Source organism: Stenella coeruleoalba, assembly GCF_951394435.1.
Source record: "Stenella coeruleoalba genome assembly, chromosome: 9".
Taxonomy (NCBI): Eukaryota; Metazoa; Chordata; class Mammalia; order Artiodactyla; family Delphinidae; genus Stenella; species Stenella coeruleoalba.
In genome coordinates, this window is record NC_137155.1 from 102,031,432 (window position 1) to 102,045,943 (window position 14,512).

General features: G+C 53.4%; 1 protein-coding gene across 4 annotated transcripts in view; it reads left to right on the forward strand.

The window, feature by feature from the left end:
- Positions 1–14,512, forward strand: part of DPP6 (dipeptidyl peptidase like 6) — a 767,208-nt gene that overhangs the window by 629,655 nt on the left and 123,041 nt on the right. For all 4 annotated transcript variants that reach the window (XM_079932483.1, XM_079932484.1, XM_079932485.1 and 1 more), the window contains 2 exons: positions 7,536–7,690; positions 9,195–9,292. In XM_079932483.1, the coding sequence (XP_079788609.1) occupies positions 7,536–7,690; positions 9,195–9,292 (253 nt within the window). The remainder of the gene's footprint in view (positions 1–7,535; positions 7,691–9,194; positions 9,293–14,512) is intronic.

Below are 14,512 nucleotides of genomic sequence, written 5' to 3' on the forward strand. Positions count from 1 at the left end.
GGGCCTCGGGAAAAACAATAAAAGGTAATCGGTCAAGCTTACGAGACTGGGGGTTTGGAAGCCATAGACACACAGGCCTCCTGTGAACCTCTTGCTTTAAGCGATGGTCTAGCCACTTCTGCAGCAATTATAAATTCAGGGACATCTTGTTTTCTGCTTTTGGAGGCAGTCTATGAATCTACATGGTATCTCTAAGATAACACAGTCTGCTTCCTGACTACCGCATTCTCGACAGAAAATCCAGGCAGCAGGGAATTCATGGTGTGGCTGGCCCGCCCCAGTAGTAAGCTGGAGCATCAGACACGGGAAACAGCTAAAGTGTAGAAATGGCGGACAGCTGAACTGGAGGCAGGGGGGTGAGCATTCTCAGTGTTGCCGCGCCGCAGCGGGGCTGTCTGTGACCTCTGGCTGTTCAGAAACGCAGAGAGAACGCAGAAGTGTCTCTGCACCCCTCCCCCATCCCAAGCTACACAACTCATAGCAATGTGTGTGTGTGGTCAGATTTAGCCTTCTGCTCCTGATAAAAGTGGGTCTTGGCCTTCCCGCCTGCCCCAGGAAGATGAGGCTGCAGGAGCCGGTCCTGCAGGAGCACGTGCATTGCAAGAGCCCTGAGAGAACACGGCAGCAGGTTCCCCAAAGGACTCTGAAGCCTCTCATTTCCCTTCTGTCTCATGTTTGCGGCCCCTAGTCTGCCTTGGGGTTCTTTTCAGCCAGACCCAGTCCCGTGCGGCCTGTCGGCCTGGGGAAGCCTGGGCTGCAGCAGTCGGGGAGACGCAAGCCTGCCTCTGTCCCCGGCCTCCCGTGACCCACTGTGTCTCCCCGCTGCCTCTCCCCACGCCCTTCCAGGTCTGCACGACCCTCCATCACCCCTGTGGACCCCCATTTTCCGACATCTGGTGCAGAGGTCGCCCCCTAGGGGATTGCAGGTCCAGCCTCAGCTTGCGAATAGAAGTAGAAGTCACTCTTCCTTGTTAAAGTGCTGTCGGAAGACAGATGAGCGAGTGTCCTTTCCTGGGCGCGGGTCCTTTGCAGACCCCCTAGATGGCTGGCACTCTGTCTTCTACTTGCGAGTGCTATTGACCTACAGCTCTAACTCCGTGGATTTGTCTGCTGTTGAGGACCTCAGGAACTTTGTGACCTACTCTGGAGCCCCTAGATCCGTACTGTGGCGTTTGCCACCTGCTTGGTCTACAAAGTCTCACCTGGTGTCTGCTCTCCAGCCAGCAGGGCAGGGAAAAGGCAGTAGCGGACCCCCCTTTCCTTTAAAGGAGGACCTGGAGTTACTCAGACCTTCTGACCTAGCCCATGGACAAGAGTTCCCCCCTTCACACCTGACTTCACACCTCCCCCCGCTACACACAGGAGGCGGAGAAGGGTCTTTATTCTGGAAGACCATGTGCCCAGCTGTGATTCATTGCTTCCTTTCCTAAAAGAAAGGATGGGTTATTGGGGAACAGGGCACATGCCACCTCCCCAAGGGCTTTCTCTAATTTCCCCCCAAAAGAAAGAGACCTGTGTCCCCAGCCCGTACCGTCCTGAGGTTTCTGCTCACCTGGGTGAGGGGTGGGAGTGGTGGTCATATTTTGTTTACTACGTTTCAGACTACAGAATTTCATCTCTCCAGTGCTCTAGCATAGGGTTTAGGATGTATTGAGCCATCAGTCTTCAACTCCATCAAGTTAATTTCTCTCAACCTCCAGTTTCTCAGGTGTAAAAAGGGGCTTAATCCAGGGTTCTTGTGAGTATCCAAGATTAGCAAAGGCAAGTGAAGTATGTGGCGAGGGTGAAGGCTGTAGAATAAAACATGACGTCCCTCGGGCGCACATGCACCCGTTGGTCATCAGGCTCAGGAAAGGATGGTGGAGGTTTCCCTGCCAGGCGTGAGCAGACACAGTGGGGCGTGAGGGGGCCTCGGGGGGGCACAGCGCAGGAGAGGGGTCCGGGCAGGAGAGCCGGCCGTCTGAGGAGCGAGGAGGCCTCGGGCTGTGGCTCTGACCCTGAGCCTGACTCTGAGACTCCTGCGCTGTTGTGTCCCCGTGGTGATTGCTGGTGACTCTCCTGGTTGAAGACTGTGCGGGAAGCGCTCGGCAGTGACGCGCCGGGTCCGGGCCAGGAGGGCGGGCGGAACCTTGGCGTGTAATTGCAGGCGCTTAGATCTCAAGAGGAGCGGCTGACCTAGCGCCGGGAGGGCTGTCAGGAGCAGATGAGTTGTTTCATGCGAAGTGCTTGCAGCAGGGTCCGGCACATGTTAAATATGTGTTCAACCAAAAAGTGTCCTTGAATCTGACTGGGGTTCAGGAAGGGTCCCAGTCACAGCAGGTCCCCAGCATGTTGGGTGGAAGCTGAGACAAGCCAACTCGATCCGCCCATTGGAGGCTGGGACGGTCCGTGCCAGGGCCTGCAGGATGCAGCCCAGCACACTCAGCATCAGATGCGTGTGTGTGAGTGCGTGAGTGCGTGTGTGCATGTGCGCCGGGGGCGGAGGAGGCCAGGTCCAGGCCAGCTTCTTGTTAGGGCTTAGGCCAGTGGGCACCCCCATCCTTGTCAGGTCTGGCTTAGAAATTCACCCTGCTGAGTTTCAGGGCGGAATTCAGCTGACTCTCTCCTACCAGCGTTCTCCCAGCAAGCAGCTGGTTCTATGGCAGCCAACACAGTCATGACCTTGTGCGGACTCCTGGGGCTACCATAACAAAAGACCACAAACTGGATGGCTTTAAACGGCAGAGATGTGTTCCAATTCTAGAAGCTGAAAGTCCGAAATCAGGGTGTCTCTTCCAGCTTCTGGTGGTGGCACGCTTGCTGTTCCTTGGCTTTTAGACCCATCACCCCACTCTCCGCCTTTGCCGTCACCTGGCATTGTCCCCTGTCTGTCTCTGTGTCTCTTTACTTTTCCTCATGAGGTCACCAGTCATATCAGATTAGGGGCCTCTGCCCGCCTCCAATACGACCTCATCTTAATGTACATCTTAATTACATCTGCAGTGACCCCATTTCCAAATAAGGTCACATGGATGGGTACCAGAGATTAGGATAGCATATGTTTTAGGGGGACACAGTTCAACCTACAACGAACTTTTAAGCAGAACCTACTCTCCTTCTGTTCAAGTAGGTATATATACTCCCCCCCAAATAATTTGGAAGCCTGTTTCCTATATGCTAATAAGACCTTCAACTGAAAAAAACACACAACCTAAAAGATGCAAGTTGTGTCTTAATCAGGGGCCTTACTGAGGACTATAGCCTGGGAGAGAGCCTCTCAGATAGCTCTGAGGGACTGTTCCAAAGAGGAAAGGGAGGAACCGGGATATACAGGAGTTTTTGCTGAAAAAAATCATGTGATCAAATATCAAAAAAGTACTGCTAATCACAAAAACCAGACATCTCAAGTTCATGATTGTAGGGCTTTTCTATGTATGGGGAGATTGCAGGAGTCTGGTCTCACTGAAATTATTCCTAGATGTGCATCATCACGATCTAGGGCCAGTATCCTGTTTTTCTCCATCCTGAATGCCCCTCAGGGCGCACCGTGGGCTGCAGTGGCTGGTGGCTTTAAGGCAACAGCATCCTTTGTTTACTGAAATGGCAGGTGACACTTTTCTGTCAGCAGACCATAGGCATGCATTTCCAGAATGCAGTGCCCGTTTGATCAGATGTGACATATTAACCGGCAAGTACACGAAAGTCACCCACAGAGCTTTTGCTTAAAAGGGGCTTGTGCCCTTCCCCCACCCCAGTATATACTGACTGTACTGCCTGGAGTGGGCCCGAGCGTCTGTGACAGAAAGCACCCACCGTTCCCGCGTTTCCCTGAGAACCTCCCTAAGTGATTCCAGGCAACTGTGGTGGACCGACCTTGGGGGCCCCCTCTTATTCTGCATTTGGAAGACTCGAGAATTCCTCCTCTTGGCTGGACTGGCCTTCATCACCTTGAACCCGAAGGGGATTTTGTCCTTCCGGGTATGGATATGCCCTTAACGTGTGCGGCGTGAATGACAGCTCATGCAGTGGACTTGGCTTCTTTGAGATACGATGCCAAGAAGTGAGGGAAAGGGGCCCAGATCCTGCCGTGAGCTTAAGCTGCATGGATAAAAATTTCTGCCTCTTCAAGTGAGTGTCCCCAAATGTATCTTTCTTACTTGATTCTGAGAAGGTCCCTGAGCAGGACAGGGAAGGTGGAAGCAAAGCTGTATCCTCCCGTTCTCACGAGTTATTTGTACTTGCTCAGAAAGGCAAGTTTCTCCTGTTGTTCCAAGCCAAGCGTTCATGCAGTTAATTTAGTTGATGAAATAGGGGTTTTTTCCCTGCAAAACTCTATCCATAAACTACATTTGATTCATGGCATTTAAGCCAACTGCCTCATGAATCTAGAAGCTTGACGAGAACATGTGGAGAATAGGGACGTTCTCAGTTAACACAAAAGTGTCACGATTTCATTTGCCTGGTCCTTTTCCCCAGAGTTTCTTATCCTTACTTTATCTCTTTAATGAGCAGCTAACTCACAGGAGAATAGAAACACCAAGGAACAATGTGTTACAGGGCATTTGGGGAAAATAAACAGAAGCCACCCATTGTGTGTGGCCCGGCCTTTGGCACGGAGGAATTTCTGTTTTATTTGTGATCATCTTGCTGTGGGATGGAATTGAAAGGAACATTTGCCAACACACACACCAGATATTTGTCATCCTGAACTGTGTGGTTTCCAGATTCCCTTCTGACCAGCACATGTATTGTCTGAAGCCTGTGGTCCTCTTCTGCATCTGTGTTCTCTGAGCAGTGCACTGAGCTCAATGGAAATACGCTGGCATCTGCTGACAGAAGGGACAGAAATAGTACTTGTCAGCCCAGCATCAGGCCTCCCTTCTCCCCTGATTTTGTCTCTCTCACCCCTGCCTGTGTGACCCCCTGCCCTGCACTGACCAGACCAAAGCCAGAGCGTTTCCTTTTGGTCTGAGGGCAAGTTCTAGAAATGAGGTGGGCCCATGACAGGTGCATGAGGAGCTAGCAGTGCCCTCCTGCACCCCTGGGCCCGTCGGGGGATGAAGGTGGCAGGACCCCCCCAGGCTGCTGATTTGCTGTTCTCCCATTTCAGGAGGTCGCTCGGGGTCAAAGGGAAGCCTCAGAAGAGCTGTGTCAGCAGGGACTGTGTTGTCTGCTTGCTCTTGTGCGGTGCTGCCTCTTCTAGAAGGCTTTGTCGCACCCACCGCTTTTCTGTGGGGATGTTCTGGCCGTGAATGAATGCGCCGTGAGAGCCGTGGCCAGGCTCGCGCAGCTGGTTTCAGGCGGACGCCACCTCCTTGGCCCTCTGACCCTTGTGTCCCGCTCACTCCCAGTGATTCCCCTCGTGCGCTGATGTCCCCTCATGCCCTGATGTCCCTGCAGCACAGACGCCACTGAGCAGAATCCCCCAGAAGTTGCATGGCCAATGGTGCCTGTTTGTTCCAGCAGACCATCTGCTGGAGTCTGTTGTTCACTGTCCCACACGCGCCGGCCAGACAAGTCAGGTGGTGCTGGATAAAGTCATTTCTGAATCACTGCCTTCCACACCCGCACCTGAAAGTCACTTTGCTGGCCGCCAAAGACATTGGAAAATTACAAGCAATGGAGGGTTGGCTGACTTCCTTTCCCCCACCCCGCCCCCCCAGCAGACCTTTGGGTTTTTATCGGCTCTGCAGAAGCTTCTGAGTCATTTCTCAGATGCCGCAAGGTCACAAAACGCTGTCAGGGAGGACACATTAGAGGCAGCAGCTGTGCCCCTTGTTTGACAGCTGGGGGCATGTTCGGGGCCTCCGCGGTCGATGGCAGGACAGGGGCAGAACCCAGGACTTGGGGCCCCTTCACCATCCTTCACTGATCAGCTGTGCTGCCGGCCTGGGATGCGTCTGGGTGATGGGAAGTCAGATATGCCAGGGACTTCGTGGCGGATGAGACTCTACTGTCTGGTGCTGGCCCCGGGTCACAGTGGATCAGGGTCCCTGCAGGCTGCCGGCAGGCCTGGAGGAAAGCCCGCGGAGGGCCAGGGAGACTTATTTAGGGGGAGGCCAGCACTTTCTGAAGGGACTGACTCCTAGCATTGCTGCTGCGGGTCCCACGCAACATGGGGGCTTGTCCCACTAAGAAACCAGGCCAGTGGAGCCAGTGATGGAGGGACAGACTGCCTGGTTGGCCGGTCTCCTGGGAGAAGGAGCTGCAGTGCCCCACTTTCAGTCCTGAACTTGGCTGTGGAATGCTTTTGTGGCCACTGCAGCAGGGCCCTGACTGATGCGGCCCTGCCCCCCAGCCCCCCGGCCCCCGGCCGTCTCTGTCCTGCAGCCGACAGATCCCTGTGCCCCCCTGGCCAGGCCATCAGGCTGGCCCAGCTCCTGGCCTTGCTGCCTTGCTTCTCTCATCTCTGTGACCCTTCCCTCCGGTGGCCATCACCCCTTGGCTCTGCTCCGATTCACATCATTCCCTGTGTGGTTGATGCACTCACTCTGTTTTCTCAGGCGCCTCAGTTACCTTTCTGTCCCCACGGGCTCACAGAGCCAGTTTATGGTCTACACCTAATAACGACCGTTGAATGGGACTCACAGTATGTGATTATAGAGCTGTATCGATCTTTATTTTAAAAACAAACCTAGGGGGACTTGGTTTATAAAAATACATGGCATGTACAAGGAGGAATCCGCGAACCTTAGAGCTGTTGTGCACCGAGATGCTCCTCTGACCCTAGCACTCTGATGAGTTGTACCTGGGAAGTGTCTTCTCTTGGCTTGTTCAAAAGACACAGAATTGTTCTTTCCAGAATAGATAACAGATCCTACAGCACTCAGCCCTAGTCAAAACTCTGATTAGCCAAGACTCTTTGGGGCGGGCAGGAGTGACGGGTGCGCCTGGAGGAAGCCTGAGAGGATTGCTGTTTCCTCTTTGGTCCCGTAGAAGAGAAGGCCGTTCTGTGCTTCTGCCGTGTGGAGTGCAACCGCCTCCATGCTTCAGAGTGAGGAGCCTGCTGGCCTTGGAACGCCTTCCCCTCCTGCACGGCTGCAGGTGAGGGGGTCTGTGTGCGGCACGACCCCTCGGCATCTCCTGCAAGTCGATTTTCTGGGATTCAACCTGCAACACAGTTTACTTCCTCACTTGCTTCTGCCTGGGTGTGCCCTGCTTCAGAGTGAATGTGTCTCCTCTAATTCTGTTTTTCTGATCATCTTAAAATAATAACCCACAACAGAACAATAATAAGTCAATCAGAAAGGACTTGCTGGGCTCATCATACTCAAATGTGTGCCCCCCAAAATGGTTTTTAGACAGTTAGCCTCTGTTCGGTTGGGCCCTGATTGATTGGGTTTGATTGACTGGCTTTGCTGTGCTAGGGTTTGGTGGTCAGACCAGGCACCTCTGAGATGAAGGTGTATCCCGGGCACAGGAAAGCCTCCTCAGAGGCTGTAAATGACCCCAGGGGGGCGCGTGATTTTCTGTCCAGCTCCCGTGGTGCCTGGGCAGCGCTGGCCGATACTCCATCCATGCCATCCACCGTCCTCTGCTTTGTTTGTTTCCCTTAGAGGAGATTTTGAAGACCCACATTGCCCACTGGTGGTCTCCAGATGGTTCGCGGCTCGCCTACGCCACCATCAACGACTCCCGGGTGCCGGTCATGGAGCTGCCCACCTACACCGGCTCCGCCTACCCGACCGTGAAGTCCTACCACTACCCCAAGGTAGGCAGGAAGCAGCAGCAGGACAGCTCTGCATTATTCATCAGCTCCCCCGCCCAGCCGTCTCCCAGCGTGGAGCTGTGATAATCAGATGTGTTATGAGCAGTGCAGTAAACAGAGGCAAGATTAATTATTTCCCATTACATTGCATTAAATTCCCATTTTTGCTCAGTTGAATTTGTCGGCAGGTTTACTTTCTTTTAAATAATGCAGCTACCGTTAATCATTTGTCTAAGCTTCATTGCAACCAAAATACATCACCGCCCTTGTGAGTCCGTGGTGACAAAAACTCACACTGCCCACTCGGGGGCACCCTGTCCTCTAGTTCCTTGTTTAAATTCTGGGAGGTCAGAAGGACCCCTGTCTGCGCCTGGTCCCCTGGGCCTGGGCTATTCTGTCCTTGGTCATGTTCTGACCCATACTGTTTCTAATTGCTTCCCACAAAAAGCCAGCAGAACAGCGAGGCTGCAGGAGTGGGGCAGGGGACGGATAGCCAAAGCCCGCTTTGTTAGCAAATCACAGCGTCCTGACGTGAAGGGAGGGCCTGATGCCGAAACCTCTACCGCCCACTCAGTTGGAGAGAGGCTGGTGCCCAAGAGAGTGGACGCAGCTCCCCCTGCACCCACCTGGTGACAGGGTCCCCATGTCCACCTGGGGCTGCCTTGGAAGGACCCCTCCAGCCTCTGCCAGTGAGCCCTGGGCCTCGGCTTCCAAGCCATCAGAGGGCTCTGGGAGCTGATGCCATGTGCCGTGTATACCAGAAATACGGGACGTGCCAGCCTACAGTTTGCAGCAAGAGAGGCGACAATGTCCAAGTGAGGCCAGTGATGTCCCCAGAGTCCCAAGCCAGAGAAAGGAAACACCAGGTGTATCAGTCAGCTCAGGCTCCGTAACAAGCACCACAGACTGTGCGGCTTAAACAACAGACATTTATTTCTCACGGTTCAGGAGGCTGGAAGCCAGAGATCACCTAGAAATGGAATGGTTTCCCTGGTGAATCCTTTTATGAGAGCCCCCCCAATCCAGGAGTGATGTAATGACCTGAAATCCAGAAAGGTACAGGCCCCCTGATTTTACAGTGAACTCTGGGCAGGTGCTCTAAAGTTGGAATTATAAAGCCCAGATGGCTCAGCATTTGGGGTTTCACGTTTTAATAGAAAATCAGCATATTCTGGCCAACAGAATTCAGATGTCCACTTCCAAATCGGAGGCATGAGCTGGTGACCCATCTGATGCCTGCCCTGTGTGGGCCTGAGTCCCTCCCTCACCCCAGCATCTCCGACTGTGGGGGCAGAGGCGCCTGGGCCGTCAGACCCAGCAGCCTTGTCTTTCCTGCCGTGCCAGGCCAGTGCTTGTCCAGGGAGGAGGAGCAGGGGTGAGCAGCTTCCTCTTAAAGGACCGTCCTCCCCACGCTGAGCCTCTTGTGAATCTCCTGGCAGACTTAGTGCCCAGGCCAGTCCAGGCGGGAGGCGGCTCACTCACATCTCTGTCCCCTTTTACTTCCCAGGCTGGATGTGAAAACCCCAGTATCTCCCTGCACGTCATTGGCCTAAATGGACCCACGCACGACCTGGAGATGATGCCGCCTGACGATCCGCGGATGAGGTTTGCACCCTTTCCTCAATTATGTTAAGACGATAATAATGAAACCAGCGTCCATTTACATGGTCTCTTTAGGCTCAGATTTATTTTCCTGCCAATCTAAACATCCAAGAAAAAGGTCCATTTTCTGAAGTTTTCCTTACTGCTTTATGATTTGGTTTTTCTGGGAAGGGAACACCAGTCAAACCAATGCTACTATTTCTTGGCTTATGTCAGGCCCAGGTCAGGCCCAGATTCTCCACCCTGGAGGCTGGGCTTCGGGGGCGGTGGGGGGCAGGTAGGACTGGTCAACCACCCACGTGCAGAGGGAGCACACGGCCTGGCACGTGGCAGACTTTGGAGGGCGTCCCTCGGATGGACAGATGCAGTCTTTCCAAGAAAACCCATGTAATCGGACCTCTTGTGAATGGCGCCCCATTTTCAGAGCATTATTTTAGAGCGTTACGGTCTTTTGCCAGCTCCAGGAACTGAGTGGTGAATCCTGTTCCAATAAACCAAATCTCCCAGTTGGTATAACAACCGTGTAGTTGGTGGAACATGTTGACAAAGGCAACTGTCCTGTTATTAAGGGCTGTAAGTGGATTTTATTTCCTAATCAAAAGAACTGAGTAAAATCTATCTTTGTGAAGGGGTCTGAACATCAATTTCATTCTGTCCCAAAGTTCAAGCAGTCTGGGGACTGGCTATACTTCCAGAGTCCACTTATATCAGCGTTAGACCTCGCTCTGTTGAGAGTATTGACGGGAGACTCAGAAGGAGAAGGGAATGGCACCAGGACCCACCCGTTTACAGATCTGCAAGGCTACACGTGGGCCCAGTTAAGTGGAGAACGATCCATTCTGAGGGTCAGCAAGTATCCAGCCCACATGTGGCCGTGACTCCAGCCTGAGTCTTCACTATTCAGTTACGGAACTCTCCATTATTAGTAACTTCTGGCAGGAGCTGTGGCCTCAGCCACTCTTACTCCTCCACAGGCCCAGCGCAGGGCGAGGCACACGGGCACTTGGATCCACTGGTCTGTGATGGCGTGGACTCCTCCTGTGGTGGCTTCCACCACTGTCCTTGGCAGGACCCATCTGCCTGGGGCCTCTGCAGGATTCCGCCGAGGTTCTTTCAGCTCTTCTGTCTCCAGTGATGTGTAAAATGCTGTGAGGTCCTCAGGTGGACAGATCAAGCCCAGGGCTGCCCGCTACCTCTCGCTCCCCACCCTGGAGCGGCCTTCCTCCTCATGCAGCTGGCCCCTCCTAGGGGGGTGGGTCCTTAGTGTGCACTGGCCCCTCCTAGGGGAGTAGTCCTTAGTGTGCACTGGCCCCTCCTAGGAGGGTGGGTCCTTAGTGTGCCCTGGTTCCTCCTAGGGGAGGGGTCCTTAGTGTGCCCTGGTCCCTCCTAGGGGAGGGGTCCTTCGTGTGCACTGGCCCCTCCTAGGGGGGTGGGTCCTTAGTGTGCCCTGGTCCCTCCTAGGGGAGGGGTCCTTAGTGTGCACTGGTCCCTCCTAGGGGAGGGGTCCTTAGTGTGCACTGGCCCCTCCTAGGGGGGTGGGTCCTTAGTGTGCACTGGTCCCTCCTAGGGGAGGGGTCCTTCGTGTGCACTGGCCCCTCCTGGGGGGGGGTCCTTCGTGTGCACTGGCCCCTCCTAGGGGAGGGGTCCTTCGTGTGCACTGGCCCCTCCTGGGGGGGGGTCCTTCGTGTGCACTGGCCCCTCCTAGGGGAGGGGTCCTTCGTGTGCACTGGCCCCTCCTAGGGGAGGGGTCCTTCGTGTGCACTGGCCCCTCCTAGGGGAGGGGTCCTTCGTGTGCACTGGCCCCTCCTAGGGGAGGGGTCCTTAGTGTGCCCTGGTCCCTCCTAGGGGAGGGGTCCTTCGTGTGCACTGGTCCCTCCTAGGGGAGGGGTCCTTCGTGTGCACTGGCCCCTCCTAGGGGAGGGGTCCTTAGTGTGCACTGGCCCCTCCTAGGGGAGGGGTCCTTAGTGTGCACTGGCCCCTCCTAGGGGAGGGGTCCTTCGTGTGCACTGGTCGGGGAGTCGAATCAGTTTGGCTGATGATATTCTTGCTGGGATAGAAGAAACGTTGCGATTATTGCTTTGTCTTCTCTGCCGAAGACCCAGGTATTTCATTGTTTTCGTCCAGCTCCATCCGTGCCAAGCCCCCTGGGGCCTGGTCCAGCAAACTCTCTGAGTTAATATGGAAAGTCACCTGGAAAATTTAAGCCATCTGTTTGAGTTAATTGCAAATCTCGTGTAGTCCATTTGGTGATGCTGTTTCCGCAGGCTTGATTGGCTTCAAGGACAATGAAAAATTCACCTCCGTCAGGGCTGTTGAGACACGGGCCTCAGGTTTTTTGCTTCTCCAGTTTCCTAAGCTAAACGCGGTGATGCTTTTCCTATGCAGTGTAAATCGCAGAATGTTAATGTCACACTTTCTCATCTCCTTCTCCGTCACAGCCTTGGGATTTTTCAGAGTGAGCGCAGATCTATCAGAAATCATGCAGTCGATGTGAGCAGCCGTTTAACGAGCATTTATTATTTGCGTCCGTTAGACTGAGAATTTAGCATGAATGAAACACGGAGGTTACGATGTAGGGGAAGGACAGGCCTTGAATGAATGGTTATAAGCAAGTGAAGGATTGCAGGCTTGAGAGGGGGCACGTCGAGTGGGGGGCCTGGAAGAGGAGACCCCCCAAGTCTGAGGCTTTCTCGCCCTTGCCCTGCCGATACTCGGGGCCAGGGGGATCCCTTGCTATGGGGGCTGCCCTCTGCATTGTGGGGACCTCAGCCACGTCCTTGCCTTCCCCCAGTGGGTGCACGTGACGGTCAGAGATGCCCCAGACTGGGAACCGCTGGTGCTCAGCCGCACGCCGGCTTGTCTGGGTCCAGATCCCAGTTCTGTGCTCTTCGCCTGCTCCATTCTGTGTCCTCAGCTGCAAAATGGGGATGAACATTAGTAATCAAAAGGTTTGCTCTTGTGGGCGACCGTGAATATTAGATAAGTCACGCAGCACGGGGCTGTCATCCCATCTCACGGCTGTAAATCCTGCCTGTAGGCCGACAACACTCCCCTTTGGAACCCAGCCCTGCCCCGCCCTTGGAACTTCAGGTCCATTTCTAACTGCCGGCCCAACATCTCCCTTAAACTGGCCAGGTTGTGATTCTCAGGCAAAGTAAATGAGCGTGTGTTGAAGATTTTATTTAACTCATTAATTGATAAGGGAACCAGTGTGGTGTTAGAACCAGTCCAAAAGGCATTGATAAGCTAGGTGTATGTGGACAGTTTGACAGAGAAATGTAAGGATAAGTTTTGGGGTTACAGATACCCCGGGGCCCTAAACTATAACCTTGGGGGTATCTGACCCACCAGACAAAAATCCATGGAGACGTCCGCCCCAACAGGGGTGTCCAGGCCATCGCAAGCCAAGCCCGGCGTTGCACGGGAAGATACGCAGCAATCCTGTTGGCTCTTTGCAGGCTTCAGAGAAATTCTCTGTCTCTAAATGGCAACCCAAAGTGAACTCAGTGAAAACAGAATTCCGCGTTCCCCCTGGAAACCTGCTCTGGGCAGCCTTCCCGTCTCTGCTCAGGGCAGCGACCTTCTGGCACTCAGGCCTCTGACTTCACTGTGTGTCTTCCACAGGGTATTTCTCCCATGTAGCCAGCATCCGATGGCGGCTCCCCTGTCCTGTCTCCCCTCCCGCCTCCCAGGGCCCTTTCCTGAACCGTGTCAGATCACTGCTCCCTCCACTCAGAACTCCCTGCGCTTTCCCGTTTTCTCCGGGGTAAAAGCCCAACTTCCTACAGTGGCCTAAAAGCCCCAAATGCCCATCTAGCCTCTACTCCACCTCCCCCCACCCTCCTCAAGTCTGCAGGGCTCACCCCTTATCCGGGGCGTGGCCGGGGCCTGGCTCTGCCGCAAAGCTGCTCCACACAGCTGGCCCGCAGGTGCCCTAGGTGCTGGCCAGCACCCTTCCCGCCCCACTCTAGTTTTCTTCACAGAAGGAATCCCAGCAGGATGTTCCCCACACTTTATTCCTGTGTCCCTTCTCCGCCCATCACCTAGAACATAAAACTCCATGAGGCAGGGATTTTGTCTGTTTTGTGCAAAGCCCGATCTCCAGTTCCGGAGCAGGGCCTGGTGTGTAGTACAAGCTTGGTAAACCTTTGCTGAATGGGCAAATTAAGTTTAAAATTAGCCAGTAAAGGGCTTCCCTGGTGGCGCAGTGGCTGAGAGTCCGCCTGCCGATGCAGGGGACACGGGTTCGTGTCCCGGTCCGGGAAGATCCCACATGCCGCGGAGCGGCTGGGCCCGTGAGCCATGGCCACTGAGCCTGCGCGTCCGGAGCCTGTGCTCTGCAACGGGAGAGGCCACAGCAGTGAGAGGCCCGCGTAGCGCAAAAAAAAATTAGCCAGTAAAATGCTGTTTCATTGGAGCCACATTATTATGATGGTTTCCGTGCCCTTGTACATTGGATGTCTTAAGCTGAGTGCAGTTTAGGGGATCCTTTCTAATTACAGGAAGGTGATCTGACCTGTGACAAATCTGTGCTGTACACTATGTAAATGGCTAACAAGTCAGTTGCAAACCAACTGAATGTACAAATCTTAGTGCTGGTGCTGAAATCTCTTCAGAATAGTCATTATGCTCTCAAAGTTTGTTTCAACATTTGCAAGCATCAAGTGTCAGTAAAACTGAAGGTGAAACACTAATGAATGTTGAGTTCTCATGCTTTAGGTGTACTTCTTTTTTAGAGTTTTTGGTTCTCTGCTATTTTTACTGTACTGTTTCACTTAAATTTCCTACACGTGAACTTTGTGCAATTGAAATAAAACTGCAGTATATACATGTTAAAAACAAACAAAAAACAAAACAAAAATCCTATTTCAATAGGATTCTTGAAGATATGGATTTCTTTGGTTATCCTAGTACTTTTCTAAGAACCAAAACTTTTAAAATATTTAGCCATTGCTGACATCCTGCTGTCTCAAATACAGGATGCCACAGGGGAGACCACACTTTACCCATCCTGGGTTTTCAGCTGGGACTCTCACAACAAGACAGATTAACAAGAGGAGAAAAAAACCAGTTCATTCACGCGTGCGGTGCACATCACCTGGAAAAAATCTCAACAAAAAACAGCTCAAAGCATCTATTCACAACTACAGCTTTTACAGCACCTTCAACCAGGAACAATAAATTCATAGCGAATTAACAGGACAAGGAAAGCAGGTTTAGGGT